The sequence below is a fragment of the Puntigrus tetrazona genome, chromosome 22 (assembly GCF_018831695.1).
Source record: "Puntigrus tetrazona isolate hp1 chromosome 22, ASM1883169v1, whole genome shotgun sequence".
NCBI classification, from domain to species: domain Eukaryota; kingdom Metazoa; phylum Chordata; class Actinopteri; order Cypriniformes; family Cyprinidae; genus Puntigrus; species Puntigrus tetrazona.
Window position 1 is genome coordinate 9,581,476 of NC_056720.1, and position 16,031 is coordinate 9,597,506.

At 36.5% G+C, this 16,031-nt stretch overlaps 1 protein-coding gene across 2 annotated transcripts in view; it reads right to left on the reverse strand.

Annotated features, from left to right (window-relative positions):
* The window catches only part of si:ch73-63e15.2 (protein strawberry notch homolog 2), a 42,336-nt gene extending 26,305 nt beyond the window's left edge, over window positions 1-16,031 (reverse strand). The window contains exons 1-3 of one of the 2 annotated variants that reach the window (XM_043222236.1): window positions 15,847-16,031; window positions 5,072-5,212; window positions 2,411-2,490 (exon numbers count right to left, since the gene is read on the reverse strand). In XM_043222236.1, the coding sequence (XP_043078171.1) occupies window positions 2,411-2,490; window positions 5,072-5,173 (182 nt within the window). In that variant the 5' untranslated portion in view covers window positions 5,174-5,212; window positions 15,847-16,031. The remainder of the gene's footprint in view (window positions 1-2,410; window positions 2,491-5,071; window positions 5,213-15,846) is intronic. The other variant, XM_043222238.1, reaches the window with a different exon arrangement.

Sequence of the window (16,031 nt, forward strand, 5' to 3'; positions counted from 1 at the left end):
AAAGTATACCAAAAGTGTCAGAATCAACACACTGTATATTATTTATATTTAAGCCAAATAAATACATCAAAAGAAAGGAGAGAAAAAGAAAACACCACCACCAAAAAATGTGGCTTGATAATATATGGCATAAATTTGTACATAAACTAACAATTTAAAAGTAGCACTTTTGCACCAAAATAATAATAATAATAAAAGTAACAACAACAATAAGAGCGATAATGAACATTATTATTGTTATTACTATTGATTTCTTGTTATTGGCATTTTTAATTTGATAATATAATTGTTGAATAATAGCCATTAGTATTATTAACAAGAAGGATTAATAATGTTATATTTATTATTGTATTGATAATATTAGCATTACTCATATTTTGAACTATAAATATTTTAGTTATTGTCCATATACTATAATAATAATCATCATCATCATTTTCATTTTAATTACAGTTATTGCTCTTGCTATTATTTTTTTTTATTTGTTAACATACAATAATTGTTAATTAACAGCAATGGCTATTAACAATTATAATAAATAAATACTTTTAATTATAGTTTTTATTGTTAAAATTACTACTACTACTACTACTAAGGATTTAAAATTAATATCATCATTATTATTATTACTACTGACGTTCTTGTTATTTTCATTATTTTTATCTAGTAACATAATTCTTAATAGCAATTACTATTATTAATAATAATAAATTTTAATTATGGATATTATTGTATTGATTATATTATTTTAAGCATTAACTGTATTCTGAATTACAAATAATCGTCAAATAATAATGACAATAATAACTATAATTTGAAAATGTGTAGTTAATTATTGTTATAATAATGTTTAAAATGTAATTACTAATTATTCATTTATTTATATTACAATGAACTGATAGTAATAATATAAAATAGTACTAATATTCATATAATTATCACTTGATTCATATAACATTAAAATGTTATCAAGAATACAATACATTTAACAAACAATATTTACTTCAATTTAAGAGTAGAAAATAATAACAACCTTGTCTAAATGAACAACATTTTTGAGGTTTGAATCATCGGTTTAGCTATGACTCATGAAAGTGGGAAAACTTGTATCTGGCGTCTTGCTGTGGAAGAATGTAATACGAAGCACAAACTGATAAGCTGGTGTTTTCCTAGTCTGTCTGCACGAGCTGATGCAGAATATATTTGTTAATGAATGTCAAAGCATCACTGAAAGTTTTCACATTGCCAGCGCTGAAATTCGGTGAATGCGTCGAGATGTTTTTCCATCACGGAGTGGGCGGAGGATGTAGCACTGACGCTAGCATCAACCACAAACTGTTATTCTTTCTAAAACAGAGACCCTTATTTCAGCGTTTTCAAACCCGTCGACCTTTGCACACACATATCTCATCCACCTCGCTTCCCTGTGCCATACTGCTACAATAAATCGCTGATGCGGGCTATAAATACACAGAGAGGACTTCCCACAGTCTCTGTAAACAAAACACCCGCTCGTTCACATGACCTCTGATGGCACCTGAGCACAAGACGACGCCAAACGATCATGCACAGCAACTCCAGGATGACCAGACGTTTTGATAAAGAAAGTAACAATTAATTAAGATAAATGAGTACGTTTTGTCCACACAGTGAAAGTCTATGGGGGTCATTTGGACCCCATTGACTTTTTGAAGTCCTATCCTTTGAAAAGGTTTTCACGCAATATTTTTTGAACAAAAGTCAGTCTTTTGCACAACTAGGTGGCAACAAAGCAGATGTTTTATATATATATATATATATATATATATATATATATATATATATATATATATATATATATATATATTTAAAAAAATCATTACGGAGTGCTTCACTAAGGCAAGTAAAATTGTAGACCGAGTACGTATCATATATCAAGTCAAGTTCAGGGATGTTTTTGCTTGCGTCTCATCGGTTCGTAAAGACATGAAGGGACTCGTTGTGACTTCCTGTATCAAGGTTGCAGATACAATACGGTCTTTTATTGCCAAATAAATAAGTTTAACTTGCAAAAGGGCTTCCCCGGTGGACATGGACTAAATAATACAATGCCAATATGTTTTCCTTTAAGGAAACATCAAAATACATTTAAAAATGTATACGTTTATTTCCATAAATTGATGCATGAGTGAAACAGGACACGAATTTTATGTTTCTGAGGCATAAAAATAACTGAAAATGAAAATGATTTTAGATTTGGAAGGATGATTATGAAGACAATGTGTTTTTTTTTTCTTTGGAATGACACGCGTGATAAACATGTTAATTAAGAAGGGTGACTTCTGGTTTCGTTCTGACTTCTTTTAGGTTTCCTCTGGGTTTGGTAAACAGTGGGAAGATATAATGATTAGACGGAAGTCTCTGTACTTACTGGTTGTCAGATTGCATGGGACAGGGCAAGCTGTAGGTCTGATGGGGGAAGCTCCAAGGGTTGCTGGCAAACACATGGCTCTGAAAGAGAGGAAGTGAAAGGTTCTGGGTATTAGGTAGGGATGTACCACTATCAAAAACATTATAATGCTAATTAAATATATTTCTGATAATTAATGAATAGCTGATAGTAAAGGTTAACATTAAATGCATTTATACATTATTTATAATATTTTTGAACATATCATTTGCAAACAAAGGAAACTGACTAGAAAAACGAGAAGGAAAACACAATGTATATATATATATATATATATATATATATATATATATATATATATGACTAAAGCTAGTTTTACAATTAAAATTAACCACCAAAAAAAAAATCCTAATATATATATATATATATATATATATATATATATATATATATATATATAGGGTTCAGATGAGTTTTGATCTATTCTACTCTATGATTCGTCACATACTGTAATAACAGCTTAATGCCCAAAAGCGCTGTTCCAGTGTATTTTCTGTTTTTTCATAAACAAGCATAAGTGGTAAACCCGACATACACGACACTGCCTGCGTCTGACTAACAAACTTGCATATTAACAGATAAATGCTGGTCATATTTCAAAGTCCAAACAGTCAAGTGTCTGAAAGCTGTTAGTACTGTGTGTGAGAGATGTGGGAGCTGATGGTAGCACACAATGGGTATTGTCAGTGGGAGTGTCGACAGAACGAATGGTCCCAAACTCGTTGGGCGAGAGGAGATTTTCTACTAGTTAATCGATTGAGGAGGGTTTCGTTATCTCAGATAATAATAATAATAGTACCAAAAACTAAAATGTGTCACCAAATACACTTGGGCAGCCTAAGTCTATGAGTGGGAAAAACTGATACTTATATATATATATATATATACACACACACTTCCATGGCCACAGGTGTATAAAATCAAGCACATAGGCATGCAGACTGTTTTTACAAACATTTATGAAAGAATGGGTCGCTCTCAGGAGCTCAGTGAATTCCTGCACACCTGTGCAACAAATCCATTCATGAAATTTCCTCACTCCTAAATATTCCACAGTCAACTGCCAGCTGCATTATAAGAACGTGGAAGCGTTTGGGCACGACAGCCATATAAACTGATGGAACAGGGTCGCAGAGTGTGAAGAGGTCGCCAACTTTCTCCAGAGTCAATCGCTACAGACCTTCAAACTTCATGCGGCCTTCAGATTAGCTCACAGTGCGCAGAGAGCTTCATGGAATGGGATTTCATGGCCGAGCAGCTGCATCCAAGCCATACATGAGCTAGTGCAATGCAAAGCGTCAGATGCAGTGGTGCAAGGCACGCCTCCACTGGACTCTAGAGCACTGAAGATCCGTTCTCTGGAGTGATAAGGATTATGGTGTGAGGTTGTTTTTCAGGAGCTGGGCTTGGCCTCTTAGTTCCAGTGAAAGGAACTCTGAATGCTTGAGCATACCGAGACATTTTGGACAATTCCATGCTCCCAACTTTATAGGAACAGTTTGGAGCTGGCCTCTTCCTCTTCCAACAGGACTGTGCTCCAGTGCACAAAGCAAGGTCCATAAAGACATGGATGACTGAGTCTGGTGTGGGTGAACTTGACTGACCTGCACAGAGTCCTGACCTCAACCCAATAGAACGACTTTGGGATGAATTAGAGCAGGGACTGAGAGCCAGGCCTTCCTGTCCAACATAAGTGTGTGACCTCACAAATGCGTGAAAAATAAAAAATGCACATGAACACACTCCTAAACCTTGTGGACAGCCTTCTCAGAACAGTTGAAGCTGTTATACCTGCAAAGGGTGGACCGACGTCATATTGAACCCTATGGATTAGGAATGGGATGTCACTTAAGTTCATATCCGAGTCAAGGCAGGTAAGCGAATACTTTTGGCAATTTAGTGTTTGTGTGTGTGTGTGTGTGTGTGTATACACTATATAGTCATTTTAAAGGAAATATCTTAGTGGGCGCATTGACAAAAAAATAGGAACTAAAACTAAAATAAAACTTGTAGCTGTTACAACTTTGTCCAGAGCTGAGTATAGCCTGCATAAAAATAGCGAGTCATTCGGTCTTAAATTTGTATCTACAGGAAACCCCCTTCATCTTTATTTACACTCATGATGACATCGCTGTACTCTATCACAGCCCAAATATTTACTTTACACTTCCTTTTTCCACTTCAAAACCATCTTATTCTTCGAATTTTACCCGACGCTGTCACAATACGAGATGCACGCTAACAGTATTGAAAAAAAAGCAGTGAGAAAGAGCTACATGGCTTATCAGGAATTGCGTCTACCAACTGTTAAAATTACTCTGTGACCACAAAGACGTCACGCTATCACCCACACCCACCAAAATCTTGAGGTTTCGCCCAGATATCAGAATGAATGACCCGAGTTTTTTAAAAAAGGAAACCAGTAACGAACACTATGACTTTATGAATTTTATACTAAACCTGTGTTTACATTCCTGTGGTGAGAAATGTGATTCTATACCAAACGCATTGTGGTTAACAATACAGGCTAGCAACCGAAAGGATGTAGGTTCAAACGTTTTTTGACTGGTGTGACCCAAAACGCTCCCTGTTTAGACGCTAGAAGAAATGAGAGGTAGCTACCATAGGGGGTGCGAGGATGAACCCCCCGGCATCCAGCTGAGGTCCGTCCGAATGTGAAAAGATGTGCCCGTCCATAGCAGGCGGAATGGAGAGCGATGGCATCAGACCTGAGCGATACGGTCAGCGTCTTCTCACCATGACCTGAGAACACAAACACGAGACACGGTACGTCCTTAAACAGTGGAAAAACAAGTGGGCGAGCATTATACTGTCAGTGTTAAAACCTCAACAGATGCGCAAAAAGCCATTTGGAAGAACATGAGGGTGAGTAAATGTGACAGAATCGTTATTTTTAGCTTAAACGCGACGATAATCTCCACACACTCTGAACAGATCTATTATAATCAGCTAGAAAAGCGTTAAGTTTCACACAGAAACCTCTGAGGGTCCTCACCGGTTGAGATTGCGTGGCGGCTCTTACGTGCAAAAGTGTGATATTTGAATAGAGTTCCTTGTGAGGAGACAAAATTGAGACATTTCAAGCCACAGAGCGGTTTGAATTAAGAAAACAAACATGGTATCACATGAAGGGACAGTGATTGTTACGCAAGGGAAATTCTCAGAAGCGCAAAAACAACTTGTGTTTCTCCTTAGGAAGTTGATAGTGTGCCAGAGAAGAGTTAAAAACACCTTAAACATGACCTACGCATCATTCAGGCGAAACCTTGTTTTCACTTTATGGCTGCTGACTGATAACAGACAATTTAATGATTTACTATCTGGCTGAATGAAGATAAACTGCTAAAATAAATAAATAAATAGTCCGAAAGGTGTATATTCATTAAAGGGGTCATGAAGTGAAAAATCTAAATTGCCTTGATCTTTTGCCATGTAAGAGGTCACTGTGCTACAAACACTAAGAACTCGAAACGCACACATACTGTCCTGCTCACGCTTTAAAGACTAGCACAGAACAGAAGAAATTGTTGAATAAAGTTGGAGTTTTGTTCAATCTATTCAATGTACAATTATTCTCGTAGCTTCATAAAATTAAGGTTGAAGCACTGGACTGTCTTTACTTTCTATGGAAGGTCAGAAAGCTCTCGGATTTCATCAAAAATATCTTAATTTGTGTTTTGAAGATGAGCGAAAATCTTACGGGTTTGCAACGACAGAATTTTCACAAATTTTTTGAGGTGATTTTTCTTTATTCTGACGCAAAATTCCAGATTGCATGGACTTCTCTTGAAGTGGCTGGATTCACGCACAGAAAAATGTGCCATACAAAGGTAATGTGAACTGACTGAAAAGATAATAGTAAGGTCTTATAATATTAATGGTCAATATTAGTCTCTTTTATTTCAGCTGGAAAGAAAAACTGGAAAAAGTCCAGGATTATAAATACAGTTTGTTTTTCCTACGCAATAACAGGCACCGAATAAAAAAAAAACAAGGCATTTAAACGAGATTCTTTTAATTTCACGTCTTAAAAACGAACATTTAACCACCTCTGAGGTTACGGTCATATTTCTTACACTGTCGAATGCCTGAGCAGTCAATGCATCCCAGTAAGAGGAGGTGTCCATCTCTCTAACCCCCTGCCACAAAGGACAATCAATACTGATTACTATTGAGTTCCCAAATGTCCTCTTCCTGTAAAGCACCATTATCTTTACTGGAAGACGGGGAAAAAAAGATGAGAAAGCACCACGGAAAGAGATTTTCACAGGAATGAAGCACACACTGGTTTTATTTTACATAACATCCATAACATTTTACAGAAAAAAACCCCAAAAATAGATGAAACAACTACCAAATGTAATAAAACTGGGAAGTTGTATTGAAACAAGAAGGAAGCACTAAAAGATACCTGACAGACCATTTTTAAATAAACTTTCTTTGTTATTTACTTTCACTTTTATTTGTTATTTAGGAAAAAAAAAGGACAAAAAAGGCATTATTGGTGGAGACGAAAAGGAGGAATTCCTTCAAGAATTAGGAAAATACTTCTTTTTGCCTACAAAACCATCTAAAATGCATCACATTTCAAAAAAAGGCTTCGGTGTTTAGGAGGAAACACTAAAAACAGGACACAAATGTCATTAGTGGTGGAGACAAGAATGGGATTCATTTAAGAAAGTAAAAAATCCTTCAGTTTGGCCTTCACAACCATCTAAAGTATTATATTTTAATAAATGTATTTGTTGATACATTAAAAAAATTACTTGCAGAGACAAGGAGGAAAAATGGGACAAAAAAAGACAGTATTGGTGAACACGAGAAAGGGGAATTCCTTCAAGAAAAAAAAAAAATGCTTTACTTTTTCTCCAAAACCTTCTAAACGTGTCATACTTCAATAAATGGATTCGTTATTTAGGACTAAACATAAGATGTAAGGTCATTAGTGGGTGGTTTTCTTAATAAAAGGAAGAAAGTTCTTCAATTTGTCCGCCAAATGCGTCTAAACACATTGTATGTCAATAAATGAATTTGTTATTTAGCAGTGAACACTAAAAATAGGGTGGAAAAGTCAAGAGCAGTGGAAATGAGAAGGGGGAATTCCTTCAAGAACAACAACAACAAAAAAAAGCATTAGTTTGGCCTCCAAAACCCATCTAAACATCTCATGTTTCAATAAATGGATTTGTTATTTAGGACTAAACACGAAAAAATAAGATAAAAAGTCGTGGAAGGGGATTTCCTTAAAATTCTACAATTTGGCCTCCAATAGCATCTAAACACCCTGTATTTGAAAACAATGTATTAAAAAAATTGTTATTTAGCAGGAAACACTAAAGGATGGATGAAGTCATCACTGATGGAGACGAGGAGGGGAAACTCCTTCAAGAAAGAAGAAAAACCAACAGAGCTAAACAAACTAGAGTTCAGGACAAAAACTTGTGCAAAAACAAGTGTGAGTTTATATATATATATATATATATATATATATATATATATATATATATATATATATTAATTATGTATTAGTGCTGTCAAACGATTAAACAATATTTATTATTCATATATAATGCATAAAGGTCATATTCAAGAAAATTTTTATATATTACATGTATTTATATATAAAATATAAGAACATGAATATACAAATGTACAAACGTGAATTTTTCTAAATATATACTGTATGTGTGTGTATTTATATATACACATAATAGATATACACTGTACACATAAAATATAAACAACAAATTTCATTTTGGATGCGATTCATCACAATTAATTGTTTCACAGCTCTAACATACACACAAACACATATATATACATATATGTCCGTCTGATAATCACAGATGGTGTGAATCACGAAAGCTCAGGAGCTTATTTCGTGCCCTCAGCCCATGAGACCTGACAGATACCTCACGCGCTCCCTCTAATCGTCTCTGATCTCTCGCACGGCACTAGAAGCGACCGAGACGTCTTTCAAGGAGCGGGAAGAAAAGCAAACAAGCATTATGCAAGGGGGAAAAAAAGTCCTCAGGCCTGCGGCGTGGTATGGATCACCATCAGGGGTTTCCCGCGTTCTCCTCAAGAGTGAGTTAAGGACACAGCTCACATTCTGCTGGGTTAAGATGAGCACGTGGAAGACGTCCAGAAACGTGTAACGCTGATTATCCGCTCGTCCTCGTGAGGGAAAAGCTGGAGATCCTGTCAGCTCAGAGTTCCCTGATGTTCTTGGATCAACACGCGCCTCGTTCTGTGAGAGTTCATGCATACAACAAGCTTCTGTTTGCTTGGCGTGGTCTGATGCCAAACCGGAGTCGTATGGTTTTGTCCTCGTTTGCTCTTTGTCTATCTCAGACCTTCATCTCTGGGTAAAGGTCTTGTTGGGAAGAGCCAAACGAGTGCGAGTTATCTGGTTTCACATGACTGGCCGGGAAAGCCGAGCTCGCGAAGACGGGGCAGACGATCCCAGGAGATAGAGGAAAATCATGCTGACAATTGTTTGGAAACAGCCGAAGCTAATGCAATTAGAGAAACAAACTAAGCATGCTAAGTGCGGCCAAACGTGTTTGCAATGGCAAAGCCAGACACATTGATTGAGAGATTAAATATGCAAGACAAGAAAAAGTTACTCTGGGTGCTGTCACGTCCAAACGCCACATGATTAATAGCGCAATTATGATAAAAAAAAAAAAAAATCAAAACATCTTTCTGTTTTACTTAGTTAAGCTCCTCTTGGTAGTGTATTCAAAGCTATGGCCAGTACTGCCAATATTCATTTATCAGTCAAGGCCGATAATTTATAGTCAATTCTAAATATTATTATAATAATATAAATATTTAAATACATGCTATTGAAGTTTGCCTAAAAATATTGTAAATTAAAACACAGAAAACTAAGCTTAAATGTTTTAAGTTTACACATTTCCAATTGTCAACAAACATTTAATTCTTAAAAAATATTTAGATCATGGAATTTATTTAAAAATTATTTTTTTAAAGTATGCGTCGATATCAACATTTGTGGACAGTACGAATACATTTTTTTAAAGAAATGACTACTTTACACTCTAATTTTCTTAAATTATTCTAAAAAAGAAAAAAAGATTGATCAATTGTTTTTAACATTTAATGTAATAATGTTTTTCGAACAGAATATCATTACAATGATTACTGAAGGCTTGAGTAATGATGCTGACAATTCACACGAATAAATAACATAAAATAAATAAATTCAAATAAAGCAAATAAAGAAACCAGTTATTTGAAACGGTGATCATATTTTACAGTATTATTGTTTTTACTGTATGTTTGGTGTCTTATGCCTCGGTGGGCATTAAACATACAGAAAAATACGGACATCAACATAGAAATTTGCACATTAAGCCAGAAAAGGAGAAATGTTAATATTTAATCATTGAAGATTTAATAAGCTGTCAACTGAAACAGTCAAAAGAGAGATTCAAAACGAAACCGATCAAACCACTGAACGGAATGGCTAGAACGTTCCAGATTGTTCCAGATTTCTGTGAATCATCTAAACAGCTGGAGGCAAATGGTAACCATGACAGAAATAATAGTGAAAATGACTAATTCAGCTGAAAAATACACCACTTAGGCCGTGCTTCTATCATTCAGCCCAGCCTATCTCTTTGTATGATCATGATTACACGCAATATTGTCTATCTGGGTGGGACATTTACTATTATAAAGCATCGGCAGGATGAATGTTATGAAGTCATTGTGAGTCATAACGGGCTTTCATTTCATTGAAGGAGAGAGCCATTTCAGAGGTTTACCAATGTCATTCAGAACCTGCAATCAATGGAGGCCTTTCAAAGCTAGACCGCGTTAAAAGGGATCTGCGTAGCTGGTGGCGAAGTCGAAGTCTTTTTCCAGCATGTCAGCAGCATTAAAACATGTAAAAAGGAGAAATGTGGTGTTGAACATAAGAGAAAATTGGAGCGACGGCCTAGTAGTAGGCTAAATGTTTCAATACCAAGAAGTTCCCGTAAACGCTTGGTTAAAAAAATGGTTAAAATTAGGGATTCTGGGGAAAAAAAAACAATTACTGGATTTTGTCAAATTGTTGATTACGCACCTATAAAAGTTCATGAAAATCACAAACTTAACCCATAAAAGTAAAAACAAAAAAACTTTTTTGAAAGATATCTGAACAACCAAGAAATAACATTATTGCTGCTATGGGAAAATGTTTAGAAGTTAAAAATCATCTAAATATATACAATCTTAACGAAAAGTTATAACATAACTCTCATAACATCTAAAATTTAAAAGCGTTCCTGAGGAAGATTTGGAGCTTGTTTCAACACTTACCTAAAAAACACTTTAAAAGCTTCAAAAAATCGACACGTTCCAAAGAAAAGATTTAAAAAAATAGACATGTTGGAGAATTTTTGGAAGACGTAAGAGAAAATACTAAACCAATAAAAAAATAAAACCAACGTGTTCCTATGGAGCATTTGGAGGTTGTTTGCATAACTAATAAAAAGTGAATGAGTTCCTTGGAGGATATCTGCATAACTAAGAACGCTCATGTTATCTGTGTAACGCTTGGAGAACATTAAATACTCTCACAACATTTAAAATCTGGAGGATATCTGCAGAGCCAAAAAAATAACATCTCTTGAGGAATGTGAGAAAGAAAAAAACGGTTTTTAAAATTTGTATAAAAAAGGACACATCTCCTAGAGAGCATCTGGAGGACTTTTGCAGAAAAAGGAAAAAAAAAAATCAGTCAAGCAAACTGAAGTTTGCAAAATTAGCTACATATTTATTTATATGGACCATGTATATAGATTACAGAGTTAAACTGTTACAACAAGCAGGCATAAAAACCAAAACAAGGTGTGAAATATTCAGAAACTGTTCTGGATTTGGAAAAAAAACGAGCGCATGCTGCTTTTTCTCCCTCTTACTGGACCTTCTGCTTTTTTACGATCAGTTGCCGCCCTTTTCCAGCCCAACTCTGACCCATAAGCACAGCGTGACGCCTTCACGACTCCTTCCAAAACCGAGCAACTCCGGCCTTCCTTTCTGCCCAGGGTCACCAAACCGACACGGAAAAGCGCTGCTGCTGATTCGACAAAATAACAGAGTGAAGGCCGCATCCAGCAAAACAAGCCACATGCACGTTCCTGGGGTGCCGTCAAAACCAAGAACAGACGTCATTTTCATCCAAAAGGAAAAAGCATTACATAATATTACTGCAAAGACCGTCCCAGGGAACCTATGAAGGGCAGAAAATACCCCTGACTTCACCACGGAGGTATCTGTGCGAAAAGAACGTTTAATGGCATCGGTGAGGCGAATTGATACAGAGAATAACAAAGGCTTTTTCATAAAGAAACTGACTGAGCGGCCAGTTATGGGAAAAGTGGGGGTGTACAAACCACCATGAGATTTCGAAGCTGTCGTCCTGACCTCAAAACAACTCAAAAATCTTTCAATAAAAACGCTTTCCGCTTTCAAAAAAAACTTTGTTTCTGTCTTTGCCTTTCCACATCAGACGGGATTCCCAGATCCCAGCGTTCCTTCGGAACCAAGATATGCAAATTATGCCTTGAAATCCCGTTGAATTCCAGGACGGACTGCTAATGTTTAGACTGATATCTTAATGTTTAGATGTTTAGACGTCACAGCTAGTTCTCCGTGGTGTACGTGCTCTGCATTTCACTATCAGACTTAAACATTCCTTGAACGCACATTCCTTGAGCACAAGCAGCACTCAGTAGAGTTGTATTCTTCAGCAGGCCACAGAGAATTGGGTGTTTTTACAATGTAAATAAAAAAGGTATTAACAAAAAAAAAAAAAAAAAAACTAATAGTAAAAACATAATAAATGTAAAAATGTAAATAATATAAATAAATTACAGGAGAAATATACATTTCTCGTTTTTCCAACAAAACCAAATAAGATGAAATAAAATATACAATGAAATAAAAAATCCAAAAATATCTATAATCAAATAAGAGTCATGTAAAATAAATAAATAATTACATAAAGTATGAACTACGTAAAATTGATTACATTAATAACGCTAGCTGTACATTGAACGATTTTAATGAACGGCGTAAAGGCAAGAAGCTACGGATGAGAAAGAGATGAAAGTAATCTCACATTTACTTTAATTATCTACTTGAATTAATTATTCTGATCGATTGAGAGAGAAAGAGAGAATTAGTGTGAATTAGTCTACCTGCGTCTGTGTCTAAGTAAGAGATTTTATTAATCAAAGTTACAGGGCACCGTTCTCAAGAAGTTTGTATTCTCACAAACCAAAATAACAGACAGAATTTTCTGAGGCCACATGGAAAAACATATGAATTATTATAAACATTGTATAAATTAATAGCCTACGTAGGCCTATGGATGATTGATTATAATATTTCATTTTCATTATTAGTAACAGTTTCGCCTGTGGGATAAATAAAGTGAATAATATTTCTGTATATTATCAAATTCTTCATTAACTTATGTACTATCCCTGTTGTGGCATTATTCATAATAAACAATAAATACTTTTGAGAAATACTGCCATGGCTGTTTACAGAGGTCGCTTTTTTAAATCCGTGGGAAACGTGGACTTTTTGTCTTTAGCTTATTATTATTTTGTGCTGTATTGTTGGTTACTATTATTTATACGGTTATTTCTGTTTCTGCATTAAACAACACTTTAATATCTAAAGCTTGTTCGTGTGATGTTATGGAATGCTGTGAAATGAATAAAGGCATAATAATCGTCATAAGCGTAAAACTGTGGTTATTCCTCAGACATTAAGCACACTAAATGGATCTATGACCGTTGCGTCCCTACGTACGATACACGATACGCCAAACACCATGAAATGAAAATGAAACCAATCGTACCAATCGCCGCAGACTAGCATCACGCAAAGAAGGGGTTAGGACGATGAATCAGTGAGTGAACCGTAAAAAACAAATGCATATTATAAGACAATGAAAGCGTTTTTTTGCATGCATGTCAACCCTGTTATTAGGGAGCCTCAAAACCAAGATATTACCCGTAATAGGGGTACTTTAAAATAAAATGCTTTTAAATGTGCACTGATTCAAAACTGCAACTCTTTGAGACGAGCTTAAATCAAATTCTATGGCACAGACAAGTGTTACACCCAAATAAAGGCTGGTGAAATGAACCTCACTCGATGCATGTGTGACCTGTTGGACTCGAACCAGCACCGATCGCCGTGGCTCCCCGTGGCGCTCCTTCCCGCCCTATTTCACACTTAATACATAGCCCATTACTTGGCTTCCGGAAACCGAACGCTCGCATCGGTAGGCCGCTTGCGCACAGAAACACCGCTACGGCAGCAGTATCGCTCCTCGCCGAAACGCATGAACGACATTCAATGAGAACGTAAGAAAACACTGGGCCAAACGGAAGCGGGAAGGTTCTTCAGCCTGCGCCCCACGCCGCTATCTTGAGTTAAATCACTGTTAGAGAGCTTTGTACCCTGCCTGGGCTACACAACAGAGCTTTGTGCGCCAAACTAGAAAGCGGCCGTTTGAATTGCACAGACAGCTCTGAGCCAAAACTAACAAAGAAACAGCTAATAAATAACCAGGATCATGAACTAAAGTGCATTAAACTGTCTTTTTGAAGCATTCTTTTTTTTCTCTGTTTCTGGGCGAACATTATTTATTAGAAATTATTTATATTAATTGGGCTTACATATGATATCTAAATTATATATCGCTATTTTTGTCTTCATTTTTCAAGATTGCACTGTCAAGAAGTGGCAACAAGGTTATAAATAAATAAAACATTTGATTCATTGGGTAACAATTCAATAGTCACGCTAGATGACAAAGATTCAGCTTCATGTGATGATAATCTAATCTTGCAGCAATAATTTGGGTGAAAAACGACTTAGTGTTTAAAAAAACAGAAGTAACTATAATGAAAAAAAGTCAACAATTGGGTCCACGTTAATGGATTTTCTTATTGTTTCCCCACTGCCAATAAATCACAGGAAAAAATGAATGATATCTTAGTTATAAATGACATCTGCGATTATAAAATGTATTAAATTATGTTTTTATTACGGTTACTTAAATCCCGGTCGAACCGACAATTAAATAATGTCCCAACAGTTATCAAAACACAATGTAATCCTAAAAAGGCTTCAGTTTTCCTACGCCATCGGTGCAGTACGCGTCGGATTCGTTTGGACGCGTTTCAAGAAACTTTTTGCCTTCTGCATACCGCTTTGTGTCTTTCCAAAACAAAACGTGGCCATAATTGCTTTTGTTTCCCTCCCCGTGCAACCGTCTAGACCGAGTGATGTCAGCTGGCGTCATCCGTTGGAGAACAAGCCACTTCTAATCGAGCTTCTCCACACTCTGTGCTGGCAAAGAAAGAGGGAAGTTTGCGTGACTTTTACAGTTACACAATCCGCTGGGTCCACCATCGTCACACACGACCAGCGGGGCTGATATCACGAAGAGATAAACGCTATTATATTCCTCTTCTCCAAAGGATTGGTGCAGTGACAGAGACTAGGCCTTGATCCTCCCTTCATCAACTTCCATGGAAGGCCACTGAAGTTCCTCGGAAACGTAATTCCCAGAAATGACTGTCCATTCAGAGAAGTGAAATCTTACAGTCAGATCTGTGGCGCGATCACGAGGCACGATATTTCACTGATTTATTAGTGGCCTGAGAAAAGTCGCTTAGAAACCAAACCAAACTAAACAACAACGGCTTGATGTATTTTACAGTACAATACGAGTTGAGACAAGCCCAGCTCTGGCCTGAAGGGTTTACACTCTTGGTTTCAATATCACTCATCCCTTATTAATAAAGCCGTTTCATCACCTAAATTGGAAATGTCGCATTTATTACGTTCGTGTGAAGAACTAAAGAAGCGTTCATCGCGCTGGCGATAAAAGTCAACATTAAAGAAAGACAGACACGACAGAAACGAAAACAGAAAGTTCAACTCCGCTAACAGAAACTTAACCGCTGAGCCTTTATGAGCAGTAAACATAATAAACAAGTTAATAACTCTTCCGAAACCCCGTTTATTAGCAGAATGCCCGTGTTTTATTACGCAACACAATCATATTTGCCTCACAAAACTTATGTCGACCCCGGTGACTCTTTATAACGGCACTTCCGACATTAACATCCACCATCTATTCGAACTAGTGGACTGCTATGTGCGTTAAGACCCAAAACAGCGCGATCAAACAGACGAAAAGTCTAATAATTTGAAGTATTCGTACTGACGAAAATACGCTGCGAGCATGCACTGCGCATGCGCGGGACGATTTAGAAACCGGTACACAAACAACTCTCAAAACTCTTTTGACAGGAACAGGACTCGCTTACTTGAATATAGGCAGCTCTCGAACGTATTTCCCAAGCCTCTTTCCTTGTTTGACGCCTCGGGAGTGGTGAAATAGAAAATAGCCCTGGGTTTTCTTCAGCTCGTCGCGCTTGAAGCCATGTTGAGCAGAAAGCCGACACTTCCGCGGCTGCCTTGACACGTCTGACTGGACGCGAAACAACGTGAC